At 40.8% G+C, this 17,559-nt stretch overlaps 1 protein-coding gene across 1 annotated transcript in view; it reads left to right on the plus strand.

Moving 5' to 3' along the window:
- The window catches only part of LRGUK (leucine rich repeats and guanylate kinase domain containing), a 171,933-nt gene that overhangs the window by 70,596 nt on the left and 83,778 nt on the right, over positions 1–17,559 (plus strand). Inside the window, exons 9-11 of the mRNA XM_082254330.1 lie at positions 3,323–3,409; positions 7,326–7,432; positions 11,676–11,795. Coding sequence (XP_082110456.1) covers positions 3,323–3,409; positions 7,326–7,432; positions 11,676–11,795 — 314 coding nt within the window. The remainder of the gene's footprint in view (positions 1–3,322; positions 3,410–7,325; positions 7,433–11,675; positions 11,796–17,559) is intronic.

A 17,559-nucleotide genomic window follows, 5' to 3' on the forward strand; every position in this document is an offset into this window, starting at 1 on the left:
AATCACGTTTTTTTTTTCAATTGGTATAATATACATTATCCAAAATAGAAAAACTACCAAGTGCTATTGATTCTCCACACTGCATAAGGATTCACCCGGGAAGACCGCCCGGCCTGTACCAAGAAAATATACACAATTGAGAATATTAGAAAAACAATATAAAGATGTTTAACATTAAATCCCAATTGATATTGTAGTTGTTCAGCTAACTAAAGACTAACCCAAAAATAAAGGAATAAATACAGATCAAAGTAGGAGTTTAACCCCTTTGGGGAACAAAGTGTCTAACCAATGGATCCAATAAAACTCACCCTTTTTTAGGATTAATTTCTTGCTGGCTTCCATGCACCTCTTTTAATCCTTTTCAATTCGTTTTTTCTGATACAGGGATGGAGACTCTGGGCATACCTGCCGGTGTCTCATTTAAAGTCCCACATAGCCCACATTGTCTATGCAACTAGGGATGGAGGCACCTCGCCTACAGGCTGGTGCTTCATTTAAAGTCCCACCGTGCAATTTTCGTGCGTTTTTGGTGGATGCAGTCTAATTTGACCCCAGTTTTTTCATATACAGGGATGGAGACCATAGCATGACCTGCTTGTCTCATGTAAAGTCCCAAATACTTTATGAAATTAGGGATGGAGGCACTGAGCTTTACAGGCAAACTGCCTCATATAAAGTCCCAATCTGTGTTTTACACTGCATCCGCCAAGGGATTGGAGGTGTATGCTTCTCAGCTGGTCGTTTTCAGTTTGTACCATCTTAAGAACATTGCTGCTGGCTTCCATGCACCTCTTTTAATCCTTTTCAATTTCTTTTTTCTGATACAGGGATGGAGACTCTGGGCATACCTGCCGGTGTCTCATTTAAAGTCCCACATAGCCCACATTGTCTATGCAACTAGGGATGGAGGCACCTCGCCTACATGCTGGTGCTTCATTTAAAGTCCCACCGTGCAATTTTCGTGCGTTTTTGGTGGATGCAGTCTAATTTGACCCCAGTTTTTTCATATACAGGGATGGAGACCATAGCATGACCTGCTTGTCTCATGTAAAGTCCCAAATACTTTATGAAATTAGGGATGGAGGCACTGAGCTTTACAGGCAAACTGCCTCATATAAAGTCCCAATCTGTGTTTTACACTGCATCCGCCAAGGGATTGGAGGTGTATGCTTCTCAGCTGGTCGTTTTCAGTTTGTACCATCTTAAGAACATTGCTGCTGGCTTCCATGCACCTCTTTTAATCCTTTTCAATTTCTTTTTTCTGATACAGGGATGGAGACTCTGGGCATACCTGCCGGTGTCTCATTTAAAGTCCCACATAGCCCACATTGTCTATGCAACTAGGGATGGAGGCACCTCGCCTACATGCTGGTGCTTCATTTAAAGTCCCACCGTGCAATTTTCGTGCGTTTTTGGTGGATGCAGTCTAATTTGACCCCAGTTTTTTCATATACAGGGATGGAGACCATAGCATGACCTGCTTGTCTCATGTAAAGTCCCAAATACTTTATGAAATTAGGGATGGAGGCACTGAGCTTTACAGGCAAACTGCCTCATATAAAGTCCCAATCTGTGTTTTACACTGCATCCGCCAAGGGATTGGAGGTGTATGCTTCTCAGCTGGTCGTTTTTCAGTTTGTACCATCTTAAGAACATTGCTATTAGAGCATTGAGATACCATACCAGTCATGGACGGAAGTGGGTGGGGGAAGTTTGGGCTGCTCCCTCCCACCTGCTTCCTATCCACCCATTAGCAACCATGTGCTCCCAGAGTGGAGACACTTACATTTAAAAGTGTTAGGGACTGCAGATATAATAGGGTGCCGTGTCGTGGCTCTGCAGCTTACATATGCGTTTGCAAATGCGTGTCAACTAAACCCCTGTTCTTTATGTATATTGAGACAGGTCTACTTGGTTGGTGGCAGACTGGAGGGTGAGTACATCAGACTGGGGGCTGGCTGGCTTCCATGCACCTCTTTTAATCCTTTTCAATTAGGATTAATTTCTATTCCCCCGCATCTATTACATGGTATACCGTCAATCACCATGTATCTGAGATGTGAGACTGTATGGCCTATCTCAATTAAATGTCTAGCCAATGGTAACTTAACAAGTTTATCCCAGATGGAATATTTGTGTCGGGCAATACGGTCCTTGACTTTCTCTGTGGTTTCTCCTGCATATAATAACCCACATGGGCATTTCATTATATATATATCACATAAGATGATTGACCCATGTAATGATCCTTTATAGGTATATTGTAACCTCTTTGTGGATAAAATAAAGATTTACCTCTAATCATGCTGCTACACTGTATACAGCAAAGACAGGTGTAAGAGCTATTATTACTAAGAATGTTATTGATGGTGCTGGCGGTCAATATTGATCTGACTTAACCAATCTGTCATAAATTGTCCTCCCCCGATCAAACCCCTGCCTTAGCTGCATACATGTAACCACACGATTAAGGGAAATTCTTTTTCCCATCCACGTCCGGGTCGTTCTTCAGAGAGCATTTGACAAGTAGTAAGGAGGTGTTGTATCCCCTCCTTGCCGCCTGCTTTAACCCATTGAACCCGATTCCAGGGCAGTTGAAGAGTGGCTCCATTCTCTTATACGGGTCTCGTTTGGCGGGTACATTTTCTGCTGCAGCCACAGCATACGTACACCCCCGGTCACTGCCTCTGCAGCTAAAAGGGGTAGTGGTTATGTATGGTAAAAGTACAGCTCAACCACTAGTGTGAACGATCCCTTTGTCACTTGACTTTGACAGGTCATGTGGCTGTGCTACCCTTCCTTCATCACTTTGTTTTAACTATTTATTCAAAATGAATGTAGCTTCACTTGCACAGCAAGCAAAGCATAATGCACATTTGCAGTGCACAATGCCATGCTATATAAATGTGCCAGTGTTTTTGGATCTCTTGGGGAGCTGCATAATTTGCTTGTTTTTTGTGCCAGAACCCCAGTGCCAGGAACAAACTGCTCCAGGCTTCCTGGGCCAGACATAAGGAAAACGTGTAGATTTATTGATTGGGGCAATCTGGCAAAGATAATTCTTCATAACAGTCCCACAGCGTACACCCAGTTGTAACAAAATGATATAAATATAAGTACATAGTTGTTGCAAGCGAAGCGTCTTTGAACTTGATAAAATAGTCTCCCATGATTAATATCTTTGTGTTGCTATACTTTATTTTTTTACTTTGTGCACTACTGAACATGTTTGATTTCTTGTAGGAGTTTATAATTTATATCCCTTATCTGTATTAAAACATTTAATTTATCATGAGGTATCTTTGCGTGTCTGTTCCAGGAACAAGATGAATACTGGCTGTCAGTGCTGTTTATGCTGCAAAGATTAACCGAATTGGATATGAAAAAGATCAAAGTTGAGGAGAAGGTATTTATCTTAGCACCTGCTTTCCACCTGACTTCCCAAAGCAATCAGTGTTGCCAAGTAATTACACTGGTGACTCGTCAAGGGAATATAGGCGATCTTTGGCACTGTGAAAGACATCTTGGTACAGAGTTTATTTAGTGAATGTCATTCTTAGCTCAACAGTTTTTTAAAAAATGTATTGCAATAGCCATTAAGTTTATGAAAACCCTGCTTTGTCTGTTTTTTTATTTTTTTAATTTACACAATGTATTTGTGATTGTGGTACACAAAGTTCAACCTCTAGAGCTTTAACTGAACAATATGATCAACCCCTTCATTACAAAAGTAAAACAAATCTTAATACCTGAACATAGTTTTGCAACTTTTTGTGAAACTGTACTTTTCAAAACTATTTATTACTGCAGTATATTTGTACCCAGGTGAATTTTACCTTTGTTTTTTTTCAGGATAATATGGGCTTTCATTTGGTGGTAAATGTTATAATCTAGGGATGCACCGAAATGAAAATTTTGGACCGAAACCGAAAATGCAGGATGCCCTTGGCCGAAAACCGAAACCGAAAAATGACTTTTTCCCCCAAATAATTTTAAAATAGATAGAACAGGGGCATACACCAAAAACAGGCAGCGACGTACACCTGTCGCTGCCACCCTGTCACAGTATATGTACTGTGATGGGTTGGCAAGTGGTTAATTTAATTACCAATGGTATTTGTATTATGCAGCATGAGGGGGTTAATGTATTGCCACTGCTGGTCACTGATGCATTAGTGACCGACCAGTGGCAGTTAATTAACCCCTTTGTGCTGCATTAGTGCAACCAGTATCAGTGTTAATTAACACTGGTTGCACTGATACTGGTTGCACTAATGCAGCACAAAGGGGTTAATTAACTGCCACTGGTTGGTCACTAATGCATCAGTGACCAGCAGTGACAATACCTCAACCCCCTCATGCTGCATAATTAATACTAATACCATTGGTAAGCTGCCTCAGCTCCCCCCCCCCCTCCCCAGCGTCCTCTCCTACTCACTCAGCTCCTCCGGTGTCCTTCATTCAAAAGACGCGCCTCTGGCCGGCCGGCCGCCCGCCTCCCGGTGATGTCACTACTACTACGATCTGTGCATGAATAAAGTGACACACCGGGCGGGAGGGCAGGCGAGCGGCCGCTAATAACTGTAACTATGTGAGCCTTCACTTCCCTGTCAGCGGACGATGTGCATGAATGAACTGAACTGACACACCGGGCGGGAGGGCGCGGCCGCTAATAACTATAACTATGTGAGCCTTCACTTCCCTGTCAGAGGAGATACCCGCATGATAGGGAAGTGAAGCTCTCACATAGTTATAGTTATTAGCGGCCGCTCCCCCCGCCCTCCCGCCCTGTTTGTCACTTCAGTTCATTCATGCACATCGTCCGCTGACAGGGAAATGAAGGCTCGCATAGTTACAGTTATTAGCGGCCGCTCCCCCCGCCCTCCCGTCCTGTGTGTCAGTTCATTCATGCACATCGTCCGCTGACAGGGAAGTTAAGTGAAAGGCTCACATAGTTACAGCTATTAGCGGCCGCTCGCCCGCCCTCCCTCCTGGTATGTCACTTCATGCACAGATCGTAGTAGTAGGGACATCATTGAGAGGCGGGCGGCCGGCCAGAGGCGCGTCTTTTCAAACCTGCGCTGCGCCCTCCTCCTTCCTCGCAGCGGCCATTAATTTCGGCATTTTTAACCCATTTTCGGCCGAAATGGGATAGGCCCATTTTTGGCCGAAAATTTCGGTGCATCCCTATTATAATCCTAATCTAATTGTAAAGTGCCACACCCCTGTATTGTAGATTTCAAGTATCATATTGTAAAAGATGGGATTTGAAGCACAACTATTAAAAAAAAAAAAATAAAAAAATAAGTATAAAAACATACTAATATACCGTACAATATTCCATAAAATAGATCCATAATACAATCTTTATTTATCGGCTTCACCAAAACATTTTTCTTTTAAAAAATGTTCAGGTGAAACCGATAAATAAAATTGTATTAATAACAACAGAGACCAACCCCCTAGAAGGTGGGACTTTAAAGGGCAAAAATGGTAGATATTTATTGACATATCAAAAATAACAGAATAAAATTAATGCGGAAAGTGAAGTAAATTTGTATTATGGATCTATTTTATGGGATTTTGTTTAGTATATTAATATATTGTAAACTTAATTTGGAAAAAAAAGTATATTTTATAATAGTTGTGCCTCAAAAATCCCATCTTTCACAATACGTTACTAGTTGGTGATAATGTTAATGGATATCCCCTTATTTTTTTTTTAATATTTCAAAAGAGTAAAAAAAAAAAAAAAGTGTATTTTTTTTTTTAAATTCGCTATATATTTCTTGCTGATATAACCTACCTCCAAAGAACAACCCAAAATAAATTTTCTTGTTCCCAACAATTGCAGCAATATTGCATATGTGTATATTATTTGTTGTTTGCACCCGCGATAGGGCCCAGAACAAAATAGTGAGCATTTTTAAATATTATTTAGGTCAAAAATGTAACTTCTTGTCATCCACTTAATGCATTTGTGCGTTGGCAAAAGAAGGTGGGCTTTAATGGGTACACACTGAACGTTTGCATCTGTAGCATAGAGACCAAGCTGTCAAAGAAACAGCTCATGGGATCTAGTAATAATCTGCCAATCACTGTTGGCACGTGATCTTCCTGCTGGACCAGGCATATTGGGCGAAATAAAGGAATGTCGGGGCTAGGTGGGAAGGGGTTATAAAAAGGCATCAAGCTTTATTTATTCATGCAATTTGTGTATTTTCATCAAGAAACACTAGTAATGGTAGTTAGGCCACAGTGGTTAGTATAGAGTTGATTTGTAAGATCTAAGCTCTAAGATGACATTCTTTTTTAGTACTGAAATGATGGCTGGAGCTTTATGCTGCATATTATTATTATTATTATTATTATTATACAGGATTTATATAGCGCCAACAGTTTGCGCATATTTATGGAGTGATATGGTTATTGCGCTGTATCTTGAGGACGTCTTGGTACAATCAAATGCCTTGTGCAGTACCATTCCACAAAACTAGAAACCTTGACAAAAAGTAAGGCTTTCCTAACACAGGGGTCTTAACCAGGAGTTTCCATAAACCTTGGGGTATGTGACCCAAATGAAGGTGGTATGGAACTGGGTTTTTAAATAAATAAATGAAAAAAATAAAATAAAACCTGATTCTCTTCAATATTGAACAAAATTTAAAGCGGAGTCATTGTCAATTCCATTTTTTTTAATGCAGAAAAAAAACTGTAAAAATCTCAGTACCTTTATATAAATAAATATGGTAAAATCCTTATGCTATTATGACCTTATGACAAGTAAACCAAGCCATCTTTTGAAGTCCTTCTGATACCTTATAGAACAGGTAAAGATGGTGCCTTTTATCTGGTGAGGTATGGGGACATGGGCTGCATTAAGGGCCTATTCACAAGTACGATCTGCTGTTAGTTTTGCCGTGCAGCGAGGGATCTGTACAATGCACCGTTTCAGTACATCAAGTTGTTTACATTTTTTTTTTTTAAACTTAATTTTTAACTTAATTGGAAGTGTACAAATCATAGCACTGCATTTTCCTGTGTTGTGATGGAAGCTGGGCACATGGAAAACAATAGTTTTCTAAGTGCCCTTCTAGAGACCTGCAGTGTAGAAAAAACGCAGGTCCCTGCACAGGGTTAGAAGGAGCCCTAACATTGGCCAGACAGCGTGCAATTTTCCTCTGAGAATTGAAATTGAAAACTGTTTTATATATGAAGAAACAAATTGGCAAGCCTATAAATAGAAATGCATATAGGAGTTATCTATAAATAGCCTGTTTTGTCCTATAATAATGTTGTCTTACTGTCTCGACATTACTCAGGTAGCAGCAGTGAATAAGTATGATCCTCCACCAGAAGTAATTGCTGCACGGGATCATATGGCCAATGTTATGTACAGCATGATCCAGCCACAAAAGATTTTGGACAGGTAATTTCAGTAGTGTTAATATCTCAAATGCTATAATGTGATATTTTTCATTTAATAATAGTGTCTACTGTTAATGTACCTAATTCATGAGAGAAATATTGGTGGTGACATCGCTGTTTTTTTTCCCCCTAAAATGCTAGGTGATTGGTTCTGTCTGGTTTCAATACTTTAATCACTGACCCAGAACAAGCATGCCACAAATTAAATCTAGAAATTTAGATCTGGAATCCATGCCTCTAAATTTTGCTCTGGATCAGTAGCTGAGAAAGCATCGGAGCCGAAGCATCCGCATGACAGTCAGACAGCAAGCATTCTCAGGAGGACAGGTCCACAATGGCGGTCTACATATTTCTCTCATGATGGGGTTCCTTTAACCATGTGCATACTGGGCACTTTCACCCCTTCCTGCCCAAGCCAATTTGCAGCTTGTCACACTTTGATGGCAATTGCGCGGTCATGCAACACTGTACCCATATGACATTCTTATCATTTTGTTACACAAATAGAGATTTTTTGTTGGTGGTATTTAATCACCACTGTTTTTTTTTTTTTTTTTTTTTGCTAAACAAACAAAAAAAGATAAAAGATTTTGAAAAAACAAAATGTTTTTCATAGTTTCTGTTATAAAATTTTGCAAACGGTCATTTTTCTCCTTCATTGATGTGCGCTGATGAGGCTGCTCTGATGGGCACCGATGAGGAGGCACTGATGGGCACTAATAGGCAGTACTGAAGGACACTGATGGACACTGAACGACAGGACTGATGGACAGCACAGATTGGCAGCACTGATGGGCACTATTGGGGCTACACTGATCATCAGGACACTGACTATTAGTGTAGATGTCCCCTTTTACACTGGCCAGTTACCAGGTCTTCTTATGCTGTGACAGCACGAGGAGAGGAATGCCGATAACCTGCAAGCGTGTTTACATTGTGATCAGCTGTGATTGACCACAGCTGGATACATTGTAAAGGGCTGCTGTGATTGATCAGCTGTGTCCGAAAGACACCACGATCACAGAGTGTGCCGGATGCAGGCCACAGCGGGCGAGCAGGAGGCGTTGTTCTGGGAGCATGTCAATAGACGCCCTCCCAGAACTGGACGACCACGCTGTAGCCATCATTTGGCTCTAGCGCAGTCGGCAAGTGGTTATAAACCCTTACATATACCCAGTGAAGTGACTGTCCTCAAATGATACAAAGAGATAAAACAAATCCTCTTACATACGATGTACCTGTTTATCTACAACGGTCTTTCCCCTACATCAATTCAAAGTGCAGAATATACACAGGATCTCTCAGCTCTGAAAAGCGGGGACAGAGAGCTGATTGGAGGGAAGGGATACACCCCCTTCACACAGGAACAGAGCTGAGGCTGTCAATCTGCTGGAGGTCCCTCCCAGTCACCATTTTTCTATTGGAGTCGGGAAAACTTGTCAGAAGTGTCTCATGTTGATAGCAGAGGAACAGGGCAGCAGACAGAAATGACACTTAGTGCTCTGGATTGAGACAAGTACACACTATGAAGGGAATATGCTTTGTTCATATTTTATGTCTAAGGTTTACAACCACTTTAAACCTTCACATAATGTTTTGCAATGACAAAAAATTTACAGTTTTTTTATTTATAACAATGAAAAAATGTACCAGTATCCTTTTAAATTTGTTTGCATAGCAATTTTCAGAATCGATTCGGCATATCATATCAAACCATATATACCATAAACAAAACAAAACAAACAATGCATCAGTCCAGAAAGTGTCTTTTGGTATGAATTCACTTGCATATGCTCAATCTTTCATAAAAAAAAACAGGCTTGTTTTCACATATCCAAATGACTGCTTCCTTAATTAGTGTTCACCACTATGTGCTCCAATCATCCACATATATTAGTGATAATTCCCTCATCCAATGTGCCCTCACCTGGGGGATAAGACCAACCAATGGTCTATATGTGCTTTTGTCTCTCTCTCTGGGGATCTGTTTTATACTGTTTCATCCTTTGGTGGCAATCTTGAATTTAGAATCCTCCTTCTTACACTTATCTCCATATGCCCAAATCCTCTCCATTCACCCAAATCATAAAGAGAGAAAGCTGGACATAGTGCTTTATATTTTAAAACAGCCGTTTTATTAAACCCTAAATATAAAAACACTCATATTTTCATTAGCAGGGAAGCCGGTGCAGTGGGTAGGCAGCTCCGATTGCCGCCTGACACCCGCGATCATTCCCCGCTGAGAGAGAAGAACCTACAGCCCATTTGATCCTTCTATATAGGATCACATGTCTCTATGGTCATTTCAGAAGCCACGCCCCCCACAGTTAGAATCACTCCCCTAGGCTCACATTTAAAGCGGAGTTCCGGCCACAAAATCGACCTAATCGATTTTTGGGGCCATCCGCTTGCTATTTGTTACCTGAAAAACAAATGGGTAGTTACGATTTTTTTTTTTTTTACTTACCTTATTATTGAAGAAAATATACTCACCTTTCCTTCCACTTCCTCCCTCCGCGGCCGCGGCCCGCGCCCTCACTTCCTGTCCCGCAATGCGTCCTGGGAGCTCTTACTCATCACTCCCAGGATGCAATGGGCAGTGATGTAGGCGGCTGGCCGCTCCTCTCATCGCGTTATTTGCAAACAGGAAATAACGCGATGATAGGCATCCCTATACTATGCCGATCGCATAATACTGGGCATGCGCGAGATTTTGCGCTGCATTCACCAGCCCCCCTCCATCTCGAACCAGGAAGCAGGGCATCCATTTACACACAGCGGCTTCAGGGGAACCCGGACAAAGATGGCGGCGCTCAGGACACATTTTATAAAGTATGATTTTATAATTGCCAATCGATTACTATACTGTAAAAAAACGGATTAGTTGATGTATATAGGGGGGGGGTGATAGTTTGGGAAGTATTGATAAAAAAAAACAATTCTGTGGCCGGAACTCCGCTTTAACCCCTTCCCTGCCAGGGGAATTATTACAGTAACAGTGCATATTCTTAGCACTGATTACTGTAGTAATGTCACTGGTACCCCCAAAAGTGTAAAAAATGTCAGTTAGGGGTCCGATCTGTCGGCCGCAATGTCGCAAAAAATCGCAGATCACCGACATTACTTGTAAAAAAAAAAAACAAAAAAAAAAAACCAATAAAAAATGACATAAATCTTTCCCGTAGTTAGTAGACACAATAACTTTTGCGCAGACCAATCAAAATATGTTTATTGCGATTTTTTTTTTTTTTTTTTTACCAAAAATATGTAGATTGTTAAAACATTGTTAAATACCAAATACCAATACCAAAAATATGTAGATTGTTAAAACATTTTAAGATTTTTAAATTTTTTTTGGGAATGTTATATATCAGAATGTGAAATATATAGATTTTTTTTTTCCCAGAATTGTCGCTCTTTTTTGAAAAATGAAAACGCACAGGGGATCAAATACCACCAAAAGAAAGCTCTATTTGTGGGGAAAAAAAAGGACGTAAATCTTGTTTGGGTACAGCGTCGCACGATCGCGCAATTGTCAGTTAAAGTCACGCATTGCCAAGTTGAAAAAAGTGGCCTGGTCATTAAGGGAGCAAATCCTTCCGGGCTTTAAGTGGTTAAGGAAGCAGTCAATTTGGATATGTTGAGCACAAGCCTGTTTTTTTATGAAAGATTGAGCATATGCAAGCAAATTCATACCAAAGGACACTTTATGGACTGATGCATTGTTTATTTTGTTTTGTTTATGGTATATATGGTTTGATATGATATGCTGATTCTGAAAATATCTACGCAAACAGATTTAAAGGGATACTAGAACATTAGCATTTGGGAGCGCAGCACCACTTTTTAATACCATTTTGCACATTGATACACGTTTAGAGAGTGTGTATAGGTGTGAGCGATCCGCTTTGTAAGTTTTTAGTTTTGTAGTCTTATAGCACTCAATAACACAACATAGCAGCGCGCAAGTACACCCATTTTTAAATGAAAAAAATGTAGTCAACAATGACCAATTACAGGTCAGTTTTTAATTTTATCAATCTGTTGTGAGCACTGCATTACATATATATTAGATTTTATTTTCAAATATATTTGTATAAATTCTGGCCATGTGTTTTCCTTCATATATAATAAGATATGTATTTCCTATTTACTCTCCTTGCTAAGCTCCCCATGTGTAGTTTCAGTAAAGGTTTGACATATGTCTACAAATCACACTGACAAGCCAACTTCTTATGTTGCAGCACATTGCCCAATCTGGATACCCCCTATCCCATGCTTGTTCTGACAGGGCCCCAGTCCTGTGGGAAGCGTGAGTTAGCACATAGAATGTGCAGAGAGTTCAAGGAGTTCTTCCACTACAGGTAAGATATATCCATCTGCCATAGGACACAGTATGCTTTCAATTACAAGGAGATGTTAAGTGCTTCACCATCCAGAGTAAAATCAAGCGAACCTTGTTAACATAGTGGGCTAGATAAAAAAGGCTTTTGAAGTCATTATCCTAGTCATAAGCCCACAGTGCTTTTTCTATTGTAACAGCCCTGCAGTAGTATATTACACCTTAAACCTCTGTGGGAGAAAGCACATAAAGGATTTTGAAAATTAAATATGCATAAGGTCAGAGCCACAAGAGAAATGAAAACCATATAACAGTGACTCGAACTGGATAGTTATATGTAAAATTGAAGGGATTCTGTTCTTGCTCATTTGAAGAATTCCATATTTCAAACTATTTGGCTATTTTTTAGAACCTATGAATATATAAAAAGGTCTTGGAATGTGCAGCTTAGTAAATCACGTAGATAATTTCACTCATTTTTGTTTGTATATTTTGCAGTATACTCCTAAATTTGAATGTATGTGCATCAAAACTTTTTTGTGTTTGTTTTAGGTGGTGTTGTGAAGGATTAGAACCCCTCATAAATGTTCTTTGCTGTCTGTGTCCCTCCAGTGTTGATTCACTCCTGTATTTGTCCTGGTGAACATTATCACTGATAGGAAATCCAAGTTTTTACAGTTGTAACGAGAACAGCAAGTCGGGGTAAATCTTCCTATGGGGTCACCTGTTCTATTGACATTTGTCTAAGAGGGGAATTCCCCTTACTTTGTCTGGAAAGGGAAATCCCACCTTTCACTGTATTTCCAGTACAGGAAGTATAAGGAGATTTCCTCAATGGGACATAGACAGCAAAATATATATAACACACACACGTCAAAAGTATTGGCACACCTGCCTTTACACGCACATGAACTTTAATGGCATCTCAGTCTTGGTCTGTAGGGTTCAATATTGAGTTGGGCCACCCTTTGCAGCTATAACAGCTTCAACTCCTCTGGGAAGGCTGTCCACAAGGTTTTAGGAGTGTGTCTATGGAAATGTTTGACCATTCTTCCAGAAGAGCATTTGTGAGGTCAGGCACTGATGTTGGACGAGAGAGGTTACGGCATCGAAAGGCCTCCAAGAAGAGTAAATCAGGGTGTAAGCACAGAATAAGATCCTCTTCATCTTCCAGGGCATCTTCACTAAACCAGCCAGAAGAGAAAGCCTGTTGGGCTTGCTCTGACCAAGTTCTGCCAGGGAAGCTTGTATGTGCTTCTTGCTTCAAGGAAGCTGCGCGAGACAATGCGGCAGATGCTCGACAGGTGAAATCTTATATTAGGGTAGCTGTCAAGGAAGGGTTCAGATTGAGTTCTAGATACAATGTTGCAAGCTCAGAAGAGGACAACAAATTCAACTTATCACCTGATTTGAAAGGATTTTTTTGTCTTTCGGTGCAGAAAGGGATTGGAATTCTGGGTCTCCTTCGGTGTCAAATATTTTGGAGTCCCAGGAGTATGGCCTAGACAATGGATTAGCCTACAATTCCTTGAAGGTCCAGATTTCCGCCCTGTCAACCCTGACAAATAAGAGATGGGCATTGGAGCCTTTAGTGGTCTGGTTTTTGAAAGCAGCCATGAGGATTGGACCTTCAGTGAAACCATTTTTTCCCAAATGGGACTTGTCTTTGGTCTTGAATGCATTGTTGGCGCCTCCATTTGATCCGGCTGCTCCTTATTTAATTTGACCTTAAGGACGGTTTTCTTGACGGCCATTGCCTCGGCCAGAAAAGTCCTTGAATTATGTGTCTTCTCCTGTAGGGAACCATATTGTCTGTTTCTTCAAGACAGAGTTGTGCTCAGACCGGTACAAAGTTTTCTTCCGAGGCTGGCAACTTCTTTTCATTTAATTGGGAGTCAGTGCGCCCGGCCTTTCCGATGGATGAAGCAGATGATGAATGGAGGAAGCTGGACTTGGTTTCCTCCTTATCTACCTACCTGGACTGGACTAAAGAGTTCCGTAGACAGGATCAACTTTTTGATTTCCCAATTGGTCCAAAGAAGGGTTTGGCAGTGCCATCCAGGATCGTATCCTCTTGGATCGTCAAAACCATTCAAATTGTATATGAATCTTTGCGTCTTCAAACCACCCTCTGAAGTTAAGGCACATTCGACTAGGGGTATGGCAGCTTCCTGGGTAGGGTATGCTAATATATCGCCTGATGTAGGAAGTAAGGTAATAATACTGTAGTAATGGGATATGAAAAATGTATATATCTATATCGAAACATCTGTCAGATCATAATGCCATCAAATAATCAGTCCATATAGAAGGATCACTGAGTACACCATGTGAGGGAAGTCTAATGGTCAAACTTCATAGTCCTTTACCACACCACGTGCAGCCTCTCCCAATGGTCACACACTCACCGGAAGATAATGGGTTAAAAGCCGGTCATTTCCACATGATGTTACTTGGAACTCACTGGCTGGACCCTGGAGTGAAATACACTCAGCCGAATAGGATTCACTCTCCTGGGCTTAACACCGATCTCCAAACAATCCCCTTCAAGCAGGTAGATTAAAGAAGGGCTCCAAGATCTTTATCCCCAAGCTGGATCACACACTCCACCAAACAGCACAGATCATGTAGCATGGAAAAAGGGGAGGGAACAGCTCATAGTGTAGTAAGCATGAACTTTAATAATTCCCAAGTAACCCTACTTCACACAATGCACTTACACAGATCATAAAATCAAAACACTTTAAAATAGCTGTCGGCGGGGGACCTAAATCACCCACATCTCTCACCCAGCCACCGGTCCGCAGTGTACTGATGAGGAGAAGGTGATCCTGAATGGTCTGTAGGTGTAACTAGAGCCGCGTAGTCACACCCTTACGCGCATCGTCACAGACTTCATCAGAGGCTATATATATATATATATATATATATATATACACACACATACACACACACCCATACATATACATATACAAACCCAATTCCAAAAAAGTTGGGACACTGTACAAATTGTGAGTAAAAAAGGAATGAACTAATTTACAAATCTCATAAACTTATATTTTATTCATATCATAATATAGATAACATATCAAATGTTGAAAGTGAGACATTTTGAAATGTCATGCCAAATATTGACTCATTTTGGATTTCATGAGAGCTACACATTCCAAAAAAGTTGGGACAGGTAGCAATAAGAGGCCGGAAAAGTTAAATGTACATATAAGGAACAGCTGGAGGACCAATTTGCAACTTATTCGTTCAATTGGCAACATGATTGGGTATAAAAAGAGCCTCTCAGAGTGGCAGTGTCCCTCAGAAGTCAAGATGTGCAGAGGATCACCAAGTCCCCCAATGCTGCGGCGAAAAAAAGGTGAGCAATATCAGAAAGGAGTTTCTCAGAGAAAAATTGCAAAGAGTTTGAAGTTATCATCTACAGTGCATAATATCATCCAAAGATTCAGAGAATCTGGAACAATCTCTGTGCGTAAGGGTCAAGGCCGAAAAATTGGATGCCCGTGATCTTTGGGCCCTTAGATGGCACTGCATCACATACAGGAATGCTACTGTAATGGAAATCACAACATGGGCTTAGGAATACTTCCAGAAAACATTGTCGGTGAACACAATCCACCGTGCCATCTGCCGTTGCCAGCTAAAACGCTATAGGCCAAAAAAGAAGCCAAATCTAAATATGATCCAGAAGTGCAGGCGTTTTCTCTGGGCCAAGACTCATTTCAAATGGACTGTGGCAAAGTGGAAAACTGTTCTGTGGTCAGTCAAATCAAAATTTGAAGTTATTTTTGGAAAACTGGGACGCCATGTCATCCGGACTAAAGAGGACAAGGACAACCCAAGTTGTTATCAGCGCTCAGTTCAGAAGCCTGCATCTCTGATGGTATGGGGTTGCATGAGTGCGTGTGGCATGGGCAGCTTACACATCTGGAAAGGCACCATCAGTGCTGAAAGGTATATCCAAGTTCTAGAACAACATATGCTCCCATCCAGATGTCGTCTCTTTCAGGGAAGACCTTGCATTTTCCAACATGACAATGCCAGACCACATACTGCATCCATTACAACATCATGGCTGTGTAGAAGAAGGATCCAGGTACTGAAATGGCCAGCCTGCAGTCCAAATCTTTTACCCATAGAAATATTTGGCGCATCATAAAGAGGAAGATGCGACAAAGAAGACCTAAGACAGTTGAGCAACTAAAAACCTGTATTAGATAGGAATGGGACAACATTCCTATTCCTAAACTTGGGCAACTTGTCTCCTCAGTCCCCAGACGTTTGCAGACTGTTATAAAAAGAAGAGGAGATGCCACACAGTGGTAAACATGGCCTTGTCCCAACTTTTTTGAGATGTGTTGATGCCATGAAATTTAAAATCATTTTATTTTTACCTTAAAATTATACATTTTCTCAGTTTAAACATTTGATATGTCATCGAAATTGTATTCTGAATAAAATATTGAAATTTGAAACTTCCACATCATTGCATTCTGTTTTTATTCACAATTTGTACAGCATCCCAACTTTTTTGGAATCGGGTTTGCACACATATACACACACACACACAATGCGTAGCCAGAGATGGAACATGCCTAGTTCTTGGTTTTGCCATGCAGTGTCCCCCTCCTGCCTCAAGCCTGCTCACTGGGCAATACTTGAGCGTCAATGCAATTAGCGAGATGATCCAGAAAATAGCAGAGCAATTTTACAGGTTATGCAGTTTGGCAAAGACGTGTGAATCACAAGAGTTGCTGAAAAAAAATCACATGCATGTATTTGAACTGAGTATTTAGCCTTTTGACTGAAGTTCCACTTTGGGTTTACAATTTTATACAAATGCTGGAAACATTTTGAAGGGTCAAATAATATCACATTTGCTAAAGGTTCCCATAGGTCTTGCAGGAGCTGCCAAGTCTGAGAATAATGGTTCCCATGTGCTAAAAAAAAATTGTATAATTGGAAAAGACCAAAAACCTCACTGAAAACATGCATATTGTTACTGTATATTACGTGCACCTAAATGAAACAAAAGTACAACTCTTTATAAAATGTATTTTCTGTACAGGAATTTTAATTGAATTAATGAGAGAAGAATATGGCCACCTTAAATGCCTTTAGTGCCGGTTCACACTTCCGCGTGTGCGCGATTGCATGTAATATCGGAGCGCACTGCTCCTTCATTACATGCGATCGGATGTGCAGTGCGAATTCAGCCATACACTTTGTATGGCTAAATTCGCACTGCACCCGCACAAAAGTCGCACATGAGGCATTTTTTCAGCCGCATCAGGATCGGATCGCACAGTGGTTCACACTTGTGCGATTCAATCCTGTGCGAACTGTCAGATCGCACTGCAATATGCGATCAAACTGGGGGTGTCGCTAACATTTCATTGACACCCCCAGCGTATCGCATATGGCAGTGTGAACTGCCAGATGTGTGTTTGCGATGCGGGAACAGGCTGCGAATTCGCAGCCTTCCCGCATCGCACAAGTGTGACCCGGCACTTACGTTTAAAATATTAGCAGTGGACATTTTTAGTCTGTTTATTTGGTTTGAAAAACAGAACAAAAAAAATAAATAAACTTGTATTATTGTGCTGTGGTCAGTTCACCTGTAATCCTACTGCAATCTTACTTTTTACCACCGGGTGGCTCTTCCACTACACCGACCAAGCTTTGTGATATACATTCTGTCCTCTTTTTAGGCAACCCTGCACAATAAACCTTAGAACGATCATTTACAACATTGCTGTCCAACACGTGTCTCA

This window comes from Pelophylax lessonae (genome assembly GCF_965119305.1).
Source record: "Pelophylax lessonae genome assembly, chromosome: 4".
Classification (NCBI taxonomy): Eukaryota; Metazoa; Chordata; class Amphibia; order Anura; family Ranidae; genus Pelophylax; species Pelophylax lessonae.